This window comes from Daktulosphaira vitifoliae, unplaced genomic scaffold (genome assembly GCF_025091365.1).
Source record: "Daktulosphaira vitifoliae isolate Bord-2020 unplaced genomic scaffold, ASM2509136v1 Scaffold_4, whole genome shotgun sequence".
NCBI classification, from domain to species: domain Eukaryota; kingdom Metazoa; phylum Arthropoda; class Insecta; order Hemiptera; family Phylloxeridae; genus Daktulosphaira; species Daktulosphaira vitifoliae.
Genome location: NW_026099575.1, coordinates 20,479,525 through 20,500,916, shown reverse-complemented (window position 1 = coordinate 20,500,916; position 21,392 = coordinate 20,479,525). Strand labels below are relative to the sequence as shown.

General features: G+C 28.6%; 1 protein-coding gene and 1 long non-coding RNA gene across 51 annotated transcripts in view; one reads left to right on the top strand and one right to left on the bottom strand.

Annotated features, from left to right (window-relative positions):
- The window catches only part of LOC126904244 (titin), a 130,847-nt gene that overhangs the window by 100,765 nt on the left and 8,690 nt on the right, over nt 1–21,392 (top strand). For 19 of the 50 annotated variants that reach the window (XM_050683111.1, XM_050683109.1, XM_050683115.1 and 16 more), the window contains 20 exons: nt 3,179–3,567; nt 3,688–4,711; nt 5,033–5,917; nt 6,037–6,084; nt 6,208–6,327; nt 6,409–6,561; nt 6,642–6,814; nt 7,045–7,235; nt 8,540–9,147; nt 11,407–11,713; nt 13,057–13,426; nt 13,495–13,654; nt 13,715–13,981; nt 14,357–14,471; nt 14,535–14,689; nt 14,774–14,925; nt 14,998–15,133; nt 15,289–15,433; nt 18,122–18,385; nt 18,990–19,444. In XM_050683111.1, the coding sequence (XP_050539068.1) occupies nt 3,179–3,567; nt 3,688–4,711; nt 5,033–5,917; nt 6,037–6,084; nt 6,208–6,327; nt 6,409–6,561; nt 6,642–6,814; nt 7,045–7,235; nt 8,540–9,147; nt 11,407–11,713; nt 13,057–13,426; nt 13,495–13,654; nt 13,715–13,981; nt 14,357–14,471; nt 14,535–14,689; nt 14,774–14,925; nt 14,998–15,133; nt 15,289–15,433; nt 18,122–18,385; nt 18,990–19,444 (6,117 nt within the window). Of the gene's footprint in view, nt 1–3,178; nt 3,568–3,628; nt 4,712–4,971; nt 5,918–6,036; nt 6,085–6,207; nt 6,328–6,408; nt 6,562–6,641; nt 6,815–7,044; nt 7,236–8,539; nt 9,148–11,406; nt 11,714–13,056; nt 13,427–13,494; nt 13,655–13,714; nt 13,982–14,356; nt 14,472–14,534; nt 14,690–14,773; nt 14,926–14,997; nt 15,134–15,288; nt 15,434–18,121; nt 18,386–18,989; nt 19,445–21,392 lie in introns of all 50 variants that reach the window. The other 31 variants (XM_050683103.1, XM_050683090.1, XM_050683095.1 and 28 more) reach the window with 31 other exon arrangements.
- Nucleotides 1,059–2,475, bottom strand: LOC126904250 (uncharacterized). The gene is made up of 2 exons (XR_007703700.1): nt 2,278–2,475; nt 1,059–2,061 (listed from the first exon to the last, which is right to left on the bottom strand). It is a non-coding gene; the product is annotated as an uncharacterized LOC126904250 (long non-coding RNA).

Below are 21,392 nucleotides of genomic sequence, written 5' to 3'. Positions count from 1 at the left end.
TATTTAAAACATTAAAGTTGATACTCTTATAAAGTATAAAAGATGAACATTTAAAATATATCATGAGAAAAACAATAAAAAAATTATATTTACTATTCGATAAATTAGATGGCTATAAATTAATATATTGTATATAATATAACGCCTACTTTTAATTAATCAAATATACAATTTATGCAATTTTTAACCCTGGATAAAAATGGCTTGATCCATAGCAATGAAGTTTTAGAACTATAATTTGGAGCATAAATTGGATTTTATTCTTAAATTGTAATCAAGTAAATAAAATCCATATAAATATTAAATATTAACCCAGCATGTAAATTAAATTCATAAATTATACCGTATTTGCAATAAATATATGTAGGGCAGTACCTCTATACTTCAACTATAAACATTGAAATAATAAACAAGGTAATCCATATTACATGACTTATAATATAACAACAATCACAAAAAATTTTAGCAGAAATAATGAAAATAATGATTTTCAAAATAAAAATAAAACGCACTTATTGGATATTAACCAAATTAAAGACTTATAATTACAAAAATAAGAAAATACATTGAAAACAGACATACAATGTTATGATTTTTCTTACTAACAAAAAATAAAATAAAATAGACGACACCCTAAAACAACGATGAATAAAACCTGGCAATGAATATTAAATCGGTAACAATAAATAAAAAGGACAAATAAAATTCACATAAGAAATTTAAAAATTACAGATATGATAGAGCAAAATGAGCAGACACAAACACCAACACTTGTACAAGTACTAATAGATCAACACACAGCACACAAACAAAACACACAAATCCTAAGTAAAGAAAAACAAAAGAGGGCAGTTAACTCTGAGTCGAATGAGAAAAAAACAAACACTATGATTAATGGGGGTAAGAAAAAGGTAACCAAAACGAAAACAATAAAACAAGTGAAAGACGGTAAAGAGGAAGTAGAGGTTGTAGAATCTAAACCTGAAATATCTGAATTGGTAGATGAAGAAGTAGGCCCATTAGAAACAATATCATTAGACAAACCCACAGAGGCTACATTGGTACCCGATGAAACAGAATCGGTAGATATTCAAACCACCACTGTTATCGAAGGGGGTAAGAAAAAGGTAACTAAAAAGAAAACAATAAAACGAGTGAAAGACGGTAAAGAGGAAGTAGAGGTTGTAGAATCTAAACCTGAAATATCTGAATTGGTAGATGAAGAAGTTGGGCCTCTCGATATTACACAATTAGACAAACCCACAGAGGCTACATTAGTACCCGATGAAACAGAATCGGTAGATATTCAAACCACCACTGTTATCGAAGGGGGTAAGAAAAAGGTAACTAAAAAGAAAACAATAAAACGAGTGAAAGACGGTAAAGAGGAAGTAGAGGTTGTAGAATCTAAACCTGAAATATCTGAATTGGTAGATGAAGAAGTTGGGCCTCTCGATATTACACAATTAGACAAACCCACAGAGGCTACATTAGTACCCGATGAAACAGAATCGGTAGATATTCAAACCACCACTGTTATCGAAGGGGGTAAGAAAAAGGTAACTAAAAAGAAAACAATAAAACGAGTGAAAGACGGTAAAGAGGAAGTAGAGGTTGTAGAATCTAAACCTGAAATATCTGAATTGGTAGATGAAGAAGTTGGGCCTCTCGATATTACACAATTAGACAAACCCACAGAGGCTACATTAGTACCCGATGAAACAGAATCGGTAGATATTCAAACCACCACTGTTATCGAAGGGGGTAAGAAAAAGGTAACTAAAAAGAAAACAATAAAACGAGTGAAAGACGGTAAAGAGGAAGTAGAGGTTGTAGAATCTAAACCTGAAATATCTGAATTGGTAGATGAAGAAGTTGGGCCTCTCGATATTACACAATTAGACAAACCCACAGAGGCTACATTAGTACCCGATGAAACAGAATCGGTAGATATTCAAACCACCACTGTTATCGAAGGGGGTAAGAAAAAGGTAACTAAAAAGAAAACAATAAAACGAGTGAAAGACGGTAAAGAGGAAGTAGAGGTTGTAGAATCTAAACCTGAAATATCTGAATTGGTAGATGAAGAAGTAGGCCCATTAGAAACAATATCATTAGACAAACCCACAGAGGCTACTTTGGTACCCGATGAAACAGAATCGGTAGATATTCAAACCACCACTGAAATCGAAGGGGGTAAGAAAAAGGTAACTAAAAAGAAAACAATAAAACGAGTGAAAGACGGTAAAGAGGAAGTAGAGGTTGTAGAATCTAAACCTGAAATATCTGAATTGGTAGATGAAGAAGTTGGGCCTCTCGATATTACACAATTAGACAAACCCACAGAGGCTACATTAGTACCCGATGAAACAGAATCGGTAGATATTCAAACCACCACTGTTATCGAAGGGGGTAAGAAAAAGGTAACTAAAAAGAAAACAATAAAACGAGTGAAAGACGGTAAAGAGGAAGTAGAGGTTCTAGAAACTAAACCTGAGATATCTGAATTAGTAGGCAACGTAGGTAATCCATTGGAACAACTATTAGACAAAGCCACTTATACTACATTAGATATCGATGAAACGGAATCGGTAAATGTACAGTCTTCTTTGATATCTGACCTAATGGATTATTCCCAAGAAGATATAGTTTTACCACAATATGAGGTCTTAATAAAATCAGGTAATGCATCAGCTGGGAATTTTAAACTATCTTATTTTTAGTTGTGTCTTGTTTTTGTTGAAATTTATTTTGATTTAAGGTATTTATTATAATTTAAGGTTTTAAGGTTCGTTTATGTTTTGATCATATTTAGTAAAATGTTATGATTTTGCAATTCTTTTTATGCATTCTTCATTAATTACAACCTTCATGATTAATCATTTTTATCTAAATTTCATAAAATGTTATTCTCTGAATTTATATTTATACATAATATAATACTATATACACTAGGTAATGCTATTCAATGCTTTTATTAATATTATAATAGTATATCGTTTTATTCGTATTAGACTTTAGTATAATTGCATGATATGACCTAATTTTTTCAATTTAATTTTTACTAATCAAATTGTTATACATTATTTCTGGTAATCATAATATTTATTCTTTAACTTCTATTTTTAATTTTTTAATGAATTTTTTTAATGTTAAACATTAATTTTGATACATTTAGACAATGATCATTTTATTGATGACAATAATAAAGAAGAATCTGTAACTGACACAGTAACTATCGAAGAGGTTGAAAGCGAGAAACCAATTGATGAAATACCGTCCGAAATAGTAGATGTAAAATTGAAACCTAAACGTAAACCTTCGCTGAAGAAGAATGACGAAAAGCAACTAGAAGACTCTACAGTGGTCGTAAAACGTCCAAAAAAGAAAAAGTCGATAACATCAGATGTAGAAGTAACTGATGATACTGTTGTCATAACAGAGAAAAAGATTGAAAAACCAAATACGGTTGAAGACGTAACAGAAATAAGCGTTATAGCCGTTAAACCAAAACGGAAACCATCGATTAAAGAAGAATCTGTAACTGACACAGTAACTATCGAAGAGGTTGAAACTGAGAAACCAATTGATGAAATACCGTCCGAAATAGTAGATGTAATATTGAAACCTAAACGGAAACCATCGATTAAAGAAGAATCTGTAACTGACACAGTAACTATCGAAGAGGTTGAAAGCGAGAAACCAATTGATGAAATACCGTCCGAAATAGTAGATGTAATATTGAAACCTAAACGTAAACCTTCGCTGAAGAAGAATGACGAAAAGCAACTAGAAGACTCTACAGTGGTCGTAAAACGTCCAAAAAAGAAAAAGTCGATAACATCAGATGTAGAAGAAACCGATGATACTGTTGTCATAGCAGAGAAAAAGATTGAAAAACCAAATACGGTTGAAGACGTAACAGAAATAAGCGTTATAACCGTTAAACCAAAACGGAAACCATCGATTAAAGAAGAATCTGTAACTGACACAGTAACTATCGAAGAGGTTGAAAGCGAGAAACCAATTGATGAAATACCGTCCGAAATAGTAGATGTAATATTGAAACCTAAACGTAAACCTTCGCTGAAGAAGAATGACGAAAAGCAACTAGAAGACTCTACAGTGGTCGTAAAACGTCCAAAAAAGAAAAAGTCGATAACATCAGATGTAGAAGAAACCGATGATACTGTTGTCATAGCAGAGAAAAAGATTGAAAAACCAAATACGGTTGAAGACGTAACAGAAATAAGCGTTATAACCGTTAAACCAAAACGGAAACCATCGATTAAAGAAGAATCTGTAACTGACACAGTAACTATCGAAGAGGTTGAAAGCGAGAAACCAATTGATGAAATACCGTCCGAAATAGTAGATGTAATATTGAAACCTAAACGTAAACCTTCGCTGAAGAAGAATGACGAAAAGCAACTAGAAGACTCTACAGTGGTCGTAAAACGTCCAAAAAAGAAAAAGTCGATAACATCAGATGTAGAAGAAACCGATGATACTGTTGTCATAGCAGAGAAAAAGATTGAAAAACCAAATACGGTTGAAGACGTAACAGAAATAAGCGTTATAACCGTTAAACCAAAACGGAAACCATCGATTAAAGAAGAATCTGTAACTGACACAGTAACTATCGAAGAGGTTGAAAGCGAGAAACCAATTGATGAAATACCGTCCGAAATAGTAGATGTAATATTGAAACCTAAACGTAAACCTTCGCTGAAGAAGAATGACGAAAAGCAACTAGAAGACTCTACAGTGGTCGTAAAACGTCCAAAAAAGAAAAAGTCGATAACATCAGATGTAGAAGAAACCGATGATACTGTTGTCATAGCAGAGAAAAAGATTGAAAAACCAAATACGGTTGAAGACGTAACAGAAATAAGCGTTATAACCTTTAAACCAAAACGGAAACCATCGATTAAAGAAAAATCTGTAACTGACACAGTAACTATCGAAGAGGTTGAAAGCGAGAAACCAATTGATGAAATACCGTCCGAAATAGTAGATGTAATATTGAAACCTAAACGGAAACCATCGATTAAAGAAGAATCTGTAACTGACACAGTAACTATCGAAGAGGTTGAAAGCGAGAAACCAATTGATGAAATACCGTCCGAAATAGTAGATGTAAAATTGAAACCTAAACGTAAACCTTCGCTGAAGAAGAATGACGAAAAGCAACTAGAAGACTCTACAGTGGTCGTAAAACGTCCAAAAAAGAAAAAGTCAATAACATCAGATGTAGAAGAAACCGATGATACTGTTGTCATAACAGAGAAAAAGATTGAAAAACCAAATACGGTTGAAGACGTAACAGAAATAAGCGATATAACCGTTAAACCAAAAAGGAAACCATCGATTAAAGAAGAATCTGTAACTGACACAGTAACTATCGAAGAGGTTGAAAGCGAGAAACCAATTGATGAAATACCGTCCGAAATAGTAGATGTAAAATTGAAACCTAGAGTTTGTCCTTCATTAAGAACTTTGTCACATGTGCCCGAAGATGATATTGTATCTGTTACCTTTATACCGAAATCGTCGAAACAAATTGAAAATATTGAACAAGAATTTAGTATTAAATCTGATATATACGAAGAGGAAAATATTTCTATGACTGGCAATGTTAAGTTGCCTAAAAAGAAGTTATCTGTTACTTCATCATCCTCTGACCATTTTGAGTGTCTGGATGTTACATTATCTGATTGTAAGGATTTGGATTTGATTGAGTTTAATATTAGAGGCAAAAAAAGGGGAAGTTATGATATTGTTGAAGGTTCTGAAGAACTTTTTAATATTGACTTAATGAACTCAAAGAATGTTGATGACAATGTCATAATTTACGAAGAAGAATCATTAGACGTTAAATTAAAACGTAATCCATCTATCAAACCATTTTTCCAGGGTAAGTTTATAATATAATAAAAATGGATCACTCGTGGTTAATATAATTTAAAATTTTTAAGTATATATTAATAATTTGACATCTTACTATAATAATATAATGGGTTTTTTTTATCATAGATTCTGCTGAGCTGAAGATTCTTCAAGAAATTGATATATCATATAATGGTACAATATTGCATTAGCATTTTAGCTTTTGCAGTTGTAATAATTCTTGCTTTTTGCGCTTTTATTGTCTAATCATGAATATATTACCGTCATTATTATCTAATGATTGTGTATTCTTTTCAGAGGATCAATTTACTAATACTGATATGTGTGATGGTGAAATTATGTTTGCAATACGTTTCTATATTGCTGAAAATGACGATGCTTTAGATTTAGTAGAAGGGGAAAAAGTTCACGTAATAGGTATTTATTATTTGAATTTTTAATTAAGGATACAATTATTATGTGAAAAATCATTTAAATTAATGACATTGTATGATATAGATAGTAAAAATAAAGACTGGTGGCTTGTAAAAAAACATTTAACTGAAGAAAAAGGTTGGGTTCCATCAATATATCTCAGAGATGAAACTAGTTACACTCAATACGTACAAAAAAAATTACATGAAAAGATTGATAAATTACCTATTTTTCAAAGTATCTTTTATTCAGATATAAATATTATTTTTTCTCTAGAATTTTTTTTTACCAAATTTGATTTTATTACTTTTATTTAGAACCCTCATCAAATGAAAAAACGTCAGCTCCTCGTTTTATCGAAAAACTACAACCGAAAAATATACCAGACGGTGGTACAGTGCAATTTGAATGTCATGTAGAAGGAATTCCAAGGCCTCAAATTACATGGTTTAGACAAACGGCTATTATAAAACCTTCTCAAGATTTTCAAGTATGTTTTTACCAAAAAAAAATTGTTGTAAATTAATATAAGTCATATTGAAACAATTCTTTCTTTTTTTGTGTAATGTTTATCAGAAAGATCTTCAAGTATTAATCCAATCGTAAGCTAATAATGAAATAGTTTATATGATAAAAATATATCATTATAAAAACTTAACGCTTCTTACTTTATTAATAGTTAAATAACGATTTTTTTACCTATTAATTGCTTTTGTTTAGATATTTTATGACGAAGATAATGTAGCGACATTAATTATTAGAGAAGTTTTTCCAGAGGATGCAGGGACATTCACTTGTGTTGCTAAAAATATAGCTGGATTTGCTTCTAGTACAACTGAATTAACAGTTGAAGCACCATTATCTGATCGTGGGTCTGATATAACTGGAATTTCTAGAAAAAGCATGTCTAGGTAAATAATATGTTACAATTAAATGTTCTATAAATATCATAAATAAACATTAATAAACAAATACTATATTGATAGTTTACTTATTTTGAACCACTTAAATTCTGATAAAATAAAATTCTTTAATAAATGAAAGAAAAACATAGGCAGGCTTAAATGTAACGATTTGACAAACTATTTTTAGAAATAAAGGAAATCTTAAAACTTGTCCTTTTAATATACCAACTCTGTATTGCATATTATAAAAAAAAACCGACCACTTATAATTTTTATAAAAGTTAAAGGAGTGTGACACCACCCATAACATCTATAAAAACGCAACTGATGATGAAAACTGAAACGACTTAACACACGTATGAGAATAATACTACGTTCTGTATCACTTTATTTTACTTATTAAGATTGTATTGGCTAAAAAATTATATTGATTATTAAATGATACTGAAAATTAATTGAGTATTGATTAGTTAATTTTTTGAAACTAGTATAAACGTTTCAATATAAAGACTTGAAGAAATTTTTAGCTTCGATGCGAAGCTAAGAAAGTATTATTTTACATATGTTTTTTATTATTACGTCTGTCGCCACTTTTTTTCAATTCTCACCAGACTGATTCTTTCAACGAAATATCAAAAAATTACAAATCGTATAAGGTTAAAGACATTGCACTTAATAATTGATAAATTTTTCCTGTTTCCTGTAAATGGAGGAAATCCATAAAAAATTACGATTTTTAATAATGATAAATTTCGACATTTTTAAACTTCATTAAAAATAAACGAATCAAAAAAATTGTTTTTACATAATTACCTTAGGTATTTCCTTTTCACTTGGTGTACATTATTTAAAAATCTAACTCTTTAATTGCCCACAAAAGGTATTCAAAGTAGCAACTTTTGCACAAAAACTTAACTTTTCAACTTAAGCTTTGTGACAGAGTAATGAGTAATAATATAAATAACATAACCTATTTTTCATCTCCAATCATTATTATAATAACTTCCAAAATACTGCTCCGAAAGTTGTTATCGACCAGTAATTTTTTTAAGTGGATCATTATCTATTAAATAAGCTAATTAATTAAATATGTTTCCATAAAACATTGAAATTGACACCCCTATAAGATATAAGAGATGAACAAAAAAAATATTTCATGATTGATAAATTGAGAAAAACATTGAACTAAAAGAAACCAATAAAAAAATTATTATTATTATTTTTGTTTTTTGATTAATTAAGTGGGTCGTGATAAACTAATTGCTTTGTATATTTATATTTAATGAGTTAAAAAAATTGTTTGTTTTCAGGGAGTCTTCTCTAGCTGATATACTTGAAGGTATCCCGCCAACGTTTTCGCGAAAACCGAAAGCTACATGTGTAGTTGAATATTCAGATGTGCTTTTGGAATGTCGATTAGTTGCAGTTCCTGAACCTGATATATTTTGGCATTACAATGGCAAAGAGATATTTAGTATGGGTTCAGTCAAAGTCGAAACTTATTCTGACATGCACTTTTATGTTAGCTCAGTAAAAATAACAGATGTTAAGAAACAACAGGAAGGTATTTATTCGGTAGTAGCTAAAAATAGAGAAGGAGAAGCAAAAATGGATTTAGTGTTAAAAGTAAAAACTGGCCATCCTGAAAAACCTCAAATACTAGAACCATTGTATGATATTACAATTAATGAAGGGGAAACTGCAATATTAAGTACTCAAATCAGTGGAGAACCTCAGCCTATGATTGAATGGCAAAAAAATAATAAAAAAATATCTAACATTAAAACAATTGTCTCTAAAGATGGTGTTCATACTTTACAAATAAATAAACCGACATCTTGTGACTCTGCTAGATATACTGTCATTGCTTCTAATGAATTGGGTACTGTGCAAACAACGTGTTCTCTTATTGTAGAAGGTACAATAAAAAATATAAACAGAATGATTAGTTTATCATAACTGTCTCAATTACTAGCAAAATAACTACTATATTGAATAAAGATACTGTTCACATTTTTTATTTTGTAGGCGATTTTAAAGTGTATATTTCTATCAATAGATATTTCTTAGCTGCACTCTTCTAAGTAAGGCGAGGTTTAAAAGGTATGATGAGTTTTATGATAGGCTAGGAACAAAGGAAGGCGAGAAAGAAATTTATAGACTTGCAAAGATAAGAGAGAAAAGGTCTAAAGATTATCATTATATAGGGTGTATAAAAAGTGTTGATAATAAGGTACTCTCGAGTGATGACTATGTGAAAAAAAGTGGAAAGAGTATTTTGAAAAATTATTGAATGAGGAGTACCTAAAAGAGACATTAGAGGATATCTCGTGGAATGAGGGACTGGTAGATTTAATTAGTTAGAAAGAGGTATGGTAGGCTGTGGCATCAATGAAAAAGAATAAAACAGTAGGACCATATGAAGTGACAGTAGAAGTATGGAAAATATTAGGCGGTGTTGGCATAAGGTGGTTGAAGGAATTTTTAAATAAAATCTTATTAGAAGGGAAAATTTCAAATGAATGGAGGAATAGTAGTATTATGGTGCCAATATTTAAAGGTAAAGGTGACATACAGGAGTGTGGAAATTATAGAGGCATAAAGCTTATGAGTCATAGTATGAAAATTTGGAAAAAGATAATAGATAAGAGAATAAGAAATGAGACATCGGTATATAAAAACCAGTTTGGATTTATGCCTGATAAGTCAACAATGGAGCCAACATTTTGTGTGAGGCAACTAACAGAAAGTTTTAGAGAAAAGAAGAAAAAGCTGTGTATGGTATTTATAGATTTGGAGAAAGCGTATGATAGGGTACCGAGAGAGGTTTTAAAGCATTAATGAGAAAAGAAGTTCCGAAAAGGTACATTAATATAATAGAAGATGTGTATGATTGCACTTGTACCAGGGTAAAAAGTGTAATAGTAATAGTAATAGTAATAAAAGTAATAGAATGTTTTCGGGTAAGAGTAGGATTGCACCAAGGTTCTGCTATAAGCCCTTACTTATTCTTTATAGTGATGGATGAAATTACTAGAGATATACAAGGAGAGGTGCCGTGGTGCATGTTGTTTGCTGACGATATAGTGTTAATAGGAGAAAATAGGGTGGAAATTAATCAAAGGCTAGAGGTGTGGAGATCAGCTCTTGAAAAAAAAAGGGTTTAAGAAGTAGAACTAAGACAGAGTATACAGAGTACGAATTTGACAAAGGAGAACACGAGGTAGGTGAAATGAGGAGGTCAGTGACAATAGGCGAGGACGTGATTGAAGAGGTAAAGAGTTTTAAGTATTTAGGATCAGTTGTGCAAAAGAGTGGTGGCATAGACGAGGATGTAAGACACAGGATTAAGTGCGGGTGGTTGAAGTGGAGAGAAGTGTCTGGTGTATTATGCGATAAAAGAATTCCAATGAGGCTGAAAGGTAAATTCTACAAGACTGTAGTGAGACTAGCTATGATGTATGGTTCAAAGTGTTGGGCGGATGATAAGAAAGTAGAGCAGAGATGAGAATGCTTAGATGGATGAGTGGAGTGACTAAAGCAAATAGGATAAGGAACGAGTATATAAGAGGGAGTATAGGTGTAGTGTCAATCGTGGATAAGATGAGAGAAAATAGACTTAGATGGTTTGGTCATATTATGAGAAGAGAAAAATCGGAAGCCTTAAGAAACGTTGTAGAAATGAATTTTGAAGGAAGATTAGGTTGAGTAGACCAAAAAAAAGGAAACTATAAGCGCTTTTATGCTTGTGGAAGAGAAAGAGTTTGGTTGAGAAATGTTTAGTGATAGAAATATTTATAACCGTGCCTCTTTATATTCCACATCTTATGTGGTGTACGGTTAAAGTTTAATAAAATGGAATATAATACAGTTATTACTTCTGAAATACTGGTCTATAAGTTGTTATTGACCCATTATTTTCTTAATTAGATACTTTCCTATTTTATAAGTTAGTTAAATATGTTAATATTGCCATTTAAAAAATTAAGCTATTTTTTATAAGTTGTAAGGGATGATGCTAAAAAGTAATTAATAACTGATAAATTAGAAATATATGTAACTATTGTATTTATTTTGCAATTAATTAAGTGAATCATGAAAAACAAATAACCCTGTATGTTTAAAAAAATTCAATCTTAAGTTTATTTGATTTCCATTTCAATCAACTTTTTTGCAGTACTTCCTGGTCCACAAGCACCTTTATTTGTTGAAAGATTCCAAGAGCAAACTGTAAAAGAAAATGGAACTATAACTTTGATTGCAAGGGTTACTGGTAATCCAGTTCCAACTGTTTTATGGTTTAGAAACAACAAACCATTATTAGCTTCACCTAAAAAAAAAGAAGTATTTGATGGTGAAAACATTGTTTTGGAAATATTGAATGCGGATAGTGAAGACGATGCAGGTGACTACAAATGTGTTGCATCTAATACGCTGGGAATTACCACACATGGTGCAAGAGTTTCAGTAGATGTTCCGTTGGTGTAAGTAAATTATTAATTGAGTTAAGAATAAAAATTATAGATAATCCATAGCTAATATTATTAAAATAATATAAATATTAATTTTAAATAATTATTTGCTTATGATTGGTATCATAAATCTTTATTTAAAAATTTTTAAGTGTCAAAAATTACCCATCTTTTAAAACTACCAAATTTCAAAAAATATTGGAATTTTTAATAAAAATTTATAATCATATAATTAAATATATACAGAGTGATTTTTTTATCATAACCCACTCAATTACTTACTGAATAAATATATCCAAACATTTTTTTTTTTAGTTATCTTCAGTTACACATTATTCTTGAATTATTAACTGTGTAATCATTTTTAAGTTCATCCCTTATGCCTTGTAAGAGTGTTAACTTTGTTTTTTTAAACGGGAACATATATTTTGAATTTAATATAATGATTGAGTTTTTAATTTAATAGTAAATAGCATTTGAATTTTTAATATAACTTAATTTGTTTATTTGATATAAACATTTAAAGTTTCAAATTTTTGAGTTAATATTCATAGATAATACACAAGGTATTACAAATACAGGTAGCTAAATGGTTTTTATGACATCGCTGTCACAGTCATGGATTGTTTATGATCAATTATGACTATCAATTGATATACTTTTTATATAGTCAGTTAGTGTATTTATGAACTCACAACAATGTGTCTTACTACCATTGATAATAACAATGCTGTGTACCTGCGAATATTGAATAAAAAACCATTTAGCTACCTGTATTTGTAATACCTTGTGTATTATACATATATATTAACTCAAAAATTTGAAACTTTAAATATTTATATCTAATAAACGAATAAAGTTATATTAAAAATTCAAATGCCATTTACTATTAAATTAAAAACTCAAATATTTTATTAAATTAAAAATATGTGTTACCATTTAAAAAAACAAAGTTGACCCCCTTACATAAGGGTATAAGGGATGAACTTAAAAATGATTACATAGTTAATAATTCAAGAATAATGTGTAACTAACGATAACTAAAAAAAAAAAAATGTTTAAATGTATTTATTCTGTAAGTAATTGAGTGGGTTATGATAAAAAAATCACTCTGTATATATAGTGTCTTAAATCTAACTAATTACTATGACGATTTAATTGTAATATTATTGGTTTTTTTTTTTTATTATTAAATTGGGTATTACTATAACTATTAAATAAACTATTTTCTAACTATATTATTTTTTTATCATTTTTTGCTATATTAATCTTAATTTTAAAATAACTTTTCCTTGTTCCTGAATAATTTTTTTAAACAAAAAATACATTAATTAATTTAATGTTGCTGCTTGTAGAACTTTCACTCGACCTCTCAAAGATATAATAGAAGTTGATGAGAAACAGCCAATATATTTAGAATGTGAAACGTCCCATACAGTAACTACCAAATGGTTGTTTAATGACAAAGAACTTACTGGAATGGATCACAGAGAACTTCATCAAGATGGACGAGTTCATCGTTTGATTATTAAGAAATCAAATGTTCTGGATATCGGAAAGTATTCGTGTATTGTCAAAAACCATACTACATCCTGTACAGTAGTTGTTCATGATATAAAAGCTGAATTTATAAAGAAACTAGAAGATATTGAAGTAAAAGAAAATGATTGTGCTATAATGGAAGTGGAAGTAACATCAGAAACAGTTGATGTTACCTGGCATAAGGTAAATGTATTAATTATTTTATAATTTACTTAATAATATTTTTACTTAAAAATTAAGTAAATTTATAGGATGGAGAAATGCTTACTGATGGCTTGAAAAATAAGATATTTATTGAAAAAGATGGTCAAATACGAAAGCTTATTATACGAAGCATCTCTGTGCATGATGATGGTGAATATACTTGTTCTTTAGGAGATCAAGAATGTACTGCAGAAGTAAATGTCATAGGTAATTAAAATGTACAAAATATGATATTTACTTTTACTAATCAACTTTATTTTAAATTAGAATTAGCACCACAAATAATAACTAAATTAAAAGATCAAAAAGTTGCTTTTGGAGAACAAGTGTTGTTTGATATTGAACTAACGAAAGGAGACGCTTTGGTAAAATGGATGAAAGACGGTAAAGAATTACAACTTAGCAATAATGTGAGATTGACTATTGATGGAAAACGTCAAAAACTCGAAATTGTAAAAGCATCAAAAAATGATTCTGGTGTTTATAGTTGTCAAGTCCATGAGCAAGAATGCAAAGCTACTCTTACTATTGAAGGTTAATTTTAACTAAAAAATTTCATTTTTCTATATCAAAATAATCAGAATATTAATAGTTTATTATTAAATTATAAGTGAAAACATTTTATAAATCACTTTAAAAAATAATCTATTTAGCTTTTATGATTAATGGAAGTTATTAAAAATAAATGTATTAACTAATTTTAATAGTGATATAATGATTCTATGTATTATGTTCTGACATCTTTAATAACTTTTAAACCAGCAAATAATTTACCTTTTTTTTAAAATAACTTTTATAATTTTAGACATATTTTTAAAACAAATTGATTATACTTCTAAACATTATTTTAATTTTTAATAAAAATAAAACTAGATAACTAATTTATTAAAAAATATATTTATTTTTTAGAACCAAAAGCTAAATTTACTAAAAAATTACCTGAAGTAACACTTGCAATTAATGATACAAATGTCAAATTACTTGTAGAAGTTTCCCAGATAAATATTCCAGTTAAATGGTTCAGGTATATTGTAGAAAAATTTTATTTTCTACAAAAAAGTAATTTTTATATTAATATTTAATATAGATCAGGAAAATTAATCAAGGAGTCCAAAAAATATAACATTATATCTGAAGGAAAGACTCATACTCTTATTATAAAAAATGTTTTACGTGAAGATGAGTCTGAATATTCATGTACTGCTACAAATGTTAAAACATCTACAAAGTTAAAAGTTGAAGGTAATTTCAAGATATTTAAAACTTATTTATAAATAAAAATAACATAGTTTAATAATCCTTAATTATTTATCTAAAATATTTCAGTTAAAGAAGATCCACCTAAAATTATTAGAATTGAAAAAGAATACAGATTGAAGAAGAATGATGAATTAAATGTTACTTTAACTTTTACTTCATTAACACCAGTATCAGTAGAATGGCTCATTAACGGATCATTGATAAAAAAATCAGATCGAGTATGTAAAAATATTTTTCCTGTTGATTAATATTAATAACTTATTTATTAATTTAAATTCAAATATTTTTAGGTATCTTATTCGTTATTTGAATCATCAGCTAATCTTACCATTAAAAACATAATTTCATCTGATACTGGCATTTTAACTGTAAAATTAAAAAATAACTATGGTGAAGTCATGGAAACTTTAAGAATCATATTAATTGGTAAATGCTGTTTTTATTAATTTTAGAAAGTTATTTTGATGTACAGTTTTATTTAAATTTATGAGTTGTTTAAAACTATACATAACCATAAATACATTTATGACTTTGAATAATGACTTTTAATTATTATATTTAAATTTATTACAACATTGTAGAAGTTCCTGGAGAACCTGAAGTACCAGAAGTTATCGAGACTACAGATACCTCGGTAACATTACATTGGAAACCACCAAAGTATGATGGTAATTCACAAATTGAAAATTATATTATTGAGTATCATGATAAAGAAGAGTTTATGATGTGAGTACTTCTATGTTACTTGAAATAAAATTTTATTAAAAAGATTAAAAGTTAATTTAAGTCATAGCAATTTATTATTATTCATAACTTTGGTACCATATTACCTATTACTATTCTCATGATAACAATTGTTAGTAAAAAAGATGTTATATTTATATATATATACATCAGTAGTGGGAATTTTTGTTCCTTTCGGTACAATTACTTAAAAGTAACGATTCCAAAGTACTCGGTACACCGGTACTTTTACTTTTAGATTCGATACGAAGCTGAGAAGGTATTGGTTATACTATGATGTGTTTTTTTTTTTTGTGTCTGTTTCACTTTTTTTCAGCTCTCATCGAACTGATTTCTTTCAACGATACGTCAAAAGATCACAAATCATATCTAGTCGAAGACATTACTCTCAAAAAATTTCCCTCGTTCTCCATAAATGGAGGAAACCTCTAAAAAAATTACAAATTTAAAAAATCGCTAATTTTTTTGCTGTAAATAGATGCTTAATGTCCTTAACTATCATTTAGTATATTTTTTTTTAATAAATTTAACGCTTTACCTGCCCACAGGGGAAGATTTAAAATGACAACTTATTCACAAAAAAATAACTTTTGAAAGTGTTCCGGAAAGTCGGACACTTTTATATATATCATACATTAAAGCTAATATAATGTACTTTATTATGAAAAAAAAACAATTCGGACTTTATTTTGTCTTCACGGTGAAAATGGCTATCAAATGCTATTTTTGTGTGAAAATTCTCGATTTTATTTTTTACATTTTTAACTTAATACTGATGGAACAAAAATGGGTTGTTTTTGACTAAAAAGCGGTCGGTACCCAGACGCCTTAATAATGTACATCATACATTAATTTAATAATTATTTAAAAATTAAAAATACCACGTATATTTCAACCAATAGAAACACTCCAAATTTACGCAATTTATCAGCATAATTGCCTGCGTCCATTGCATTGTTTCCCTGCGTCTATAAACTTATCTTTTCCATCCTCCTGTAACACCACATTTCGAATGCCTCTATTCTTCTCATTTCTTCTCTTGTAATAGTCCATGTTTCGCATCCATATAACATGATGCTCCAGATGTACGTTTTTAGTAGATTCTATCTAATAACAAGTCAATGTTTTTTGAAGTAAAAAAGACTTCTTTTCTTATTAAATGTCACCTTAGCTAGGGATATTCTCTGTATAATTTCCTTTTTGCATCTCTCATCAAAGCTTATAGTGCTACCCAAATATATGAAATCTTCTACTTGTTCTACAGTTTTATCGTCCTTCAATTTTTTTTATTAGGACTTCGTCTTCTTTACGTTTATTTTCATATGTAAATCTTTTTCCATCACATGTTTCAATATTCCTATAATCTTTTTTAGATCTTTTCGTCCGCGCATCTCAGCATGTCTATTCTGTAACCATTTACCTTTATTCCTAGTTGTGTTCTCTCTCTTATAATATCTATGGCCTCTTGAATGTATGCATTATATATTAAAGGTAATAATGTACATCCCTGTCTAACATATTTTTTTATTTTGAACTCTTTATAAATATCTCCCATTTTTATGATTGCTATTTCATTTTTATACAATTGATGTATCAGTTTTCTTTCCGTAGTTGCAACTTCAGCTCTTTTCATAATTTTTAACATTATTTCCCAGCTAAAATTATCGAATTCATTCTCAATGTCAACAAAGGCAATAAACGTCGACTTATATTTTCGTATTTTTTTTCCACTATTAATAAAACTAATATTGCTTCTCTTGTACCCATATTTTTACTAAATCCTAATTGGCCCTCTGATAATATATTTCTTCTATCTTCTTTTCCATTCTCTTATACATAATTTTTGTTAAAATCTGGCTTGGTAGAGCAAGCTAATTGTTCGATACTGTTCATACTTTTTAGCTAATGTCATCTTTAGAATGGTAATAAATATACTCTTTACATAATCGGTAGGTTTATATCCGCCGTTTTATAAATATCTCTAATGAGTTTAAATAATTCATTCACCATATTTTCTCCTACTTTCTTCTAAAGCTCGACTCGGACCTCATCTATTCTTGCCGCTTTCTTTGGTTTTAAATCTTTTAATGCTTTATCAAATTCTTCTCTTAATATCGGAAATTCTACACACTCTTCATCTTGCTCCATATCATTTATTTTTTCTAAATCTGTAACAACTAGTTCTTCATCATATGCTTCAATGTATTCCTTCCATCTATCTACAACCTGTTCTTGCTCATAAATAATTTCTCCTTTTTTATTTTATATTGCTCCACAATTGATTGTATGTACTCCAAAGAACTTTTTTACTGTTTTATATGATTCTTCTCTCTATAAAATATAAATAAAGGATTTATAATTGTTTTGGAAATTTTTATAGAAACTTTAATTAATATAATATTTAAATTCACTAATCCATTATCAATATATCCTAGAAAAAAATGACCTAAATTAAAATATTACTATTAACAAAAATAACATGGTAATTTTCAAGAAAAAATTATAAAATGGTTAAAAAGTTCATTCACTTTTATTTTTTTTTTTATTTAATGGCATTATGTAACAAAAAATAACAAGTTACCTTTGTTTAATTAGGTGATAAACATATAACTTTGCAATTTTTTATAATTTAATTGAAATTATATTTTTGTCATAATTTTTTTGAAATAGGTGGCATAAAATACAAGTAACTGATACCACACACCAAATTTCTAATCTACCAAGTGGACATGAAATTATGTTCAAAGTAGCAGCTAAAAATTGTGCTGGTGTTGGACCTTCTTCTCATAACACTAAATACGTGAAAATTATTAGTATAGGTTCATTTTATCCACCCATTGTTCAAGAACCTCTCTCAGATTTATCTGTCAGTCTAGGAAAAACTGCTACAATTCAATGTGTGATATCTGGTCAACCTACCCCTGAAATTAAATGGTAAAATTTATATTATAAGATATTTCATTTGTTTTTTGAAGTATTTATATTTGTATCCCTAATTATTTTGCAATATATATATTTTTTTACACGCTTATTAATTTTAAAGAATGTAAAATGCATGTGTCCATAAACCACATAATAGTTAAAAAATAAATGAAATATATTAAATATTTCTTATTTAATGCTTATCAATCATGAAATATCTTTTATGTTTGTTCCTTATATCTTATAAGGATATCAACTTTATTTTTTCAAATGGCAACATACATAATTTACTAGCTTATTTTATAATTATTATCTAATTAAAAAAAATAATGGTTGATAACAACTTTTGACCAATATTACAAAATAAGTGATTTTGACAAATGTCTACTAATAAAAATTGTTACACCCGTGCCTCATCTCCAATCATTACTTTAAATTGTTAATAATTTATGATATAAGAATCACTCTATTTACAGCGTAACAGGTCTACCTCCATTTTTTGATTCATAACATAATCCTGATTAAACATACATTTTTGAATTTCTGTGATGATTCACAGCAAATCAAATAATATTGATTTTATAAACTATTGACTAAAAATAATTTTCATTTCCAGGCTTAAAAATGGCACTATATATAAATCTAAGACTTCTACATTTGATAACCATGTAGTTAAGTTAATAATTAGTGAATGCTCTGAATCGTCTGTGGGTACATATACATGTCAAGCAATAAATAGTGCTGGCACTGTAGAAACATCATGTAAATTAATTGTACAAGATGTACCAAAAATCGAAGTAGCTGAATCAGAAACCTCGCAAATCATAAGAGTTCTAAGTCAGTGGAAAGTTATTGCAAAATATAATGGGTATCCAAAACCTAATATCATTTGGCATAAAAATGGCCAACCTCTTGAAGTTAGTAAACACGTTAGTGTATATGATGATCAAGATAATTGGTCAACAACAATAGCTATATATTCAGTGGACAGGTCAGATAGTGGCATATACACAATAATTGCATCCAATTCAGCAGGTTCAGCTACCTGTAATTTGAACTTAAAAGTTATTGGTAAGTTAAAATTAAATTATCTATAGATATAATAATATAATCAGTGTCGTAAATTAAACTTAATAACTTATACATAAAGTCTTCAAAAAAGTAGATAAAAAGTAATTATCTACTTTTTATGTACATTAGGAAAACATATTAATCTCTGTAATATTATAATAAATATTTTATAAGGGACATATGCACATATTCAATAAACTCATGCGTGTAACTATTACGTGTGGATGGAGTGAAACTTTTTTCAGAGTCATTCAACTGATAAAATATTAGGTTTGTTATTGAAGTATAATAAAAAAATACACCTAAATATTTTATTTTAAAAGAGTATGGTGAACTGAAGTGATTAATTAGTTAGTCCAGTTCTCCCTACTATGGCCTTAATTGGATAAAGTAGTCCGGTATTTCAGTTTAGGGGCTTAGCGCAGAGCTAACAACTCTACCTTAGAAAACAATATTGTTCAGGTACAAACAATAAACTTGCCTCGAAATCGTGGATCTTAGGGAAACAAGACTGAGAAATGAAAAATGGTTTATCCTTTGGAGTATAAAACATTCAAACACTTTTTAAACCTGGAGTAGTACAATGCTCAGTTGAAATAATAAAGAGATTTGGGTTAGGAGTGGTGGATATAAGAAAAATGATGGAACGATAAAGGAACTCTAGATATTCAAGATACAACAATCTTCTACGGCGAGTGTAATGAATTATGCCAATTTGAAACAGGGCTCACAGTACATTAAATCATAGTAACTTCAGTAAAAGTATTAATCCCAGAATATCAGTGTAACAATAAAAACGCAATATTTCTATATTACATTCATGAATGAACATTAGGATGGATCAAAAAAAGTCGATCTTCGAAATTTTAATGAGAACCATTTTAAATTTATTGTATACATCAAAATAGGCATTTTGTGAAAATTTGAGATTTTTAAAAAAATGTTTACTGGTGGCTCAATGTGTTTTTAGTGTTTTGACCAAAAATACCCCAAAAAACAAAAAATGGCCTCTATTATTTAATTTTTAGTCAAATATTATGATTATTATATCAAAATAGTTTGATTTTTACTGTAGAATACAAATTGCTTAGTTTCAAAATTTCAAGTCAAAAATTGATAGCGTGGATATCATAATAAACGTTATATTATATGGTATATTTTTAGTAGGTCTCAAGTAAGCTTAACATTTTTTAAAAAATTTTTTTGTGCAGTTTGGCTGATATTCATGTATATTATAAGTAAAAAAAAATTCTTCACTAATCTTAAAAACTTATATCTTTTTTATAATAAAAAATCCAGCACAGGGATGTCGCGGCACAGTGGTAACGTGGCATAGTTGGATCAAGTATAATGATATCTGACAGTGATTAAAATCACTATAAAAGAAAACGCTTCGATGCAAATCTTAAGATAGTGTTTAATTTTAAAAAATTGGTGGATTATTTCAAAAGCTACATGATCTGCTAGTTCCTTATTAATATCCTGAATAAGATAAAGTATGTCGAATGAAAAAGGGATTATTAAAAAATATTATTTCTCATAAAAAAATTGTGTTGATCCATACACTTTTCAAAAAGTTATAATATTATAAAGTTAAAAATGTAAAATATGAAATCGAGAATTTTCACACAAAAATAGCATTCGGTAGCCATTTTCACCGTGAAGACAAAATAAAGTCCGAAATTTTTTTTTTTGCATAATAAAGTACATTACATTAGCTTTAATTTAAGATATATATAATAAATATAGTTTAAAAAAACTAATAAAACACGCTTTTAAGCACATCGAACTAAAAAGTTAAAAATAATTTTTAAAATAATTATGAACAAAAAATACTAGTATTATTGTGATAAAAGCGTCGGGCGCTCAATATACGAAAAATATGGCACAAAGCACCCACGCTTTTATCACAATAATACTAGTATTTTTTGTTCATAATTATTTTAAA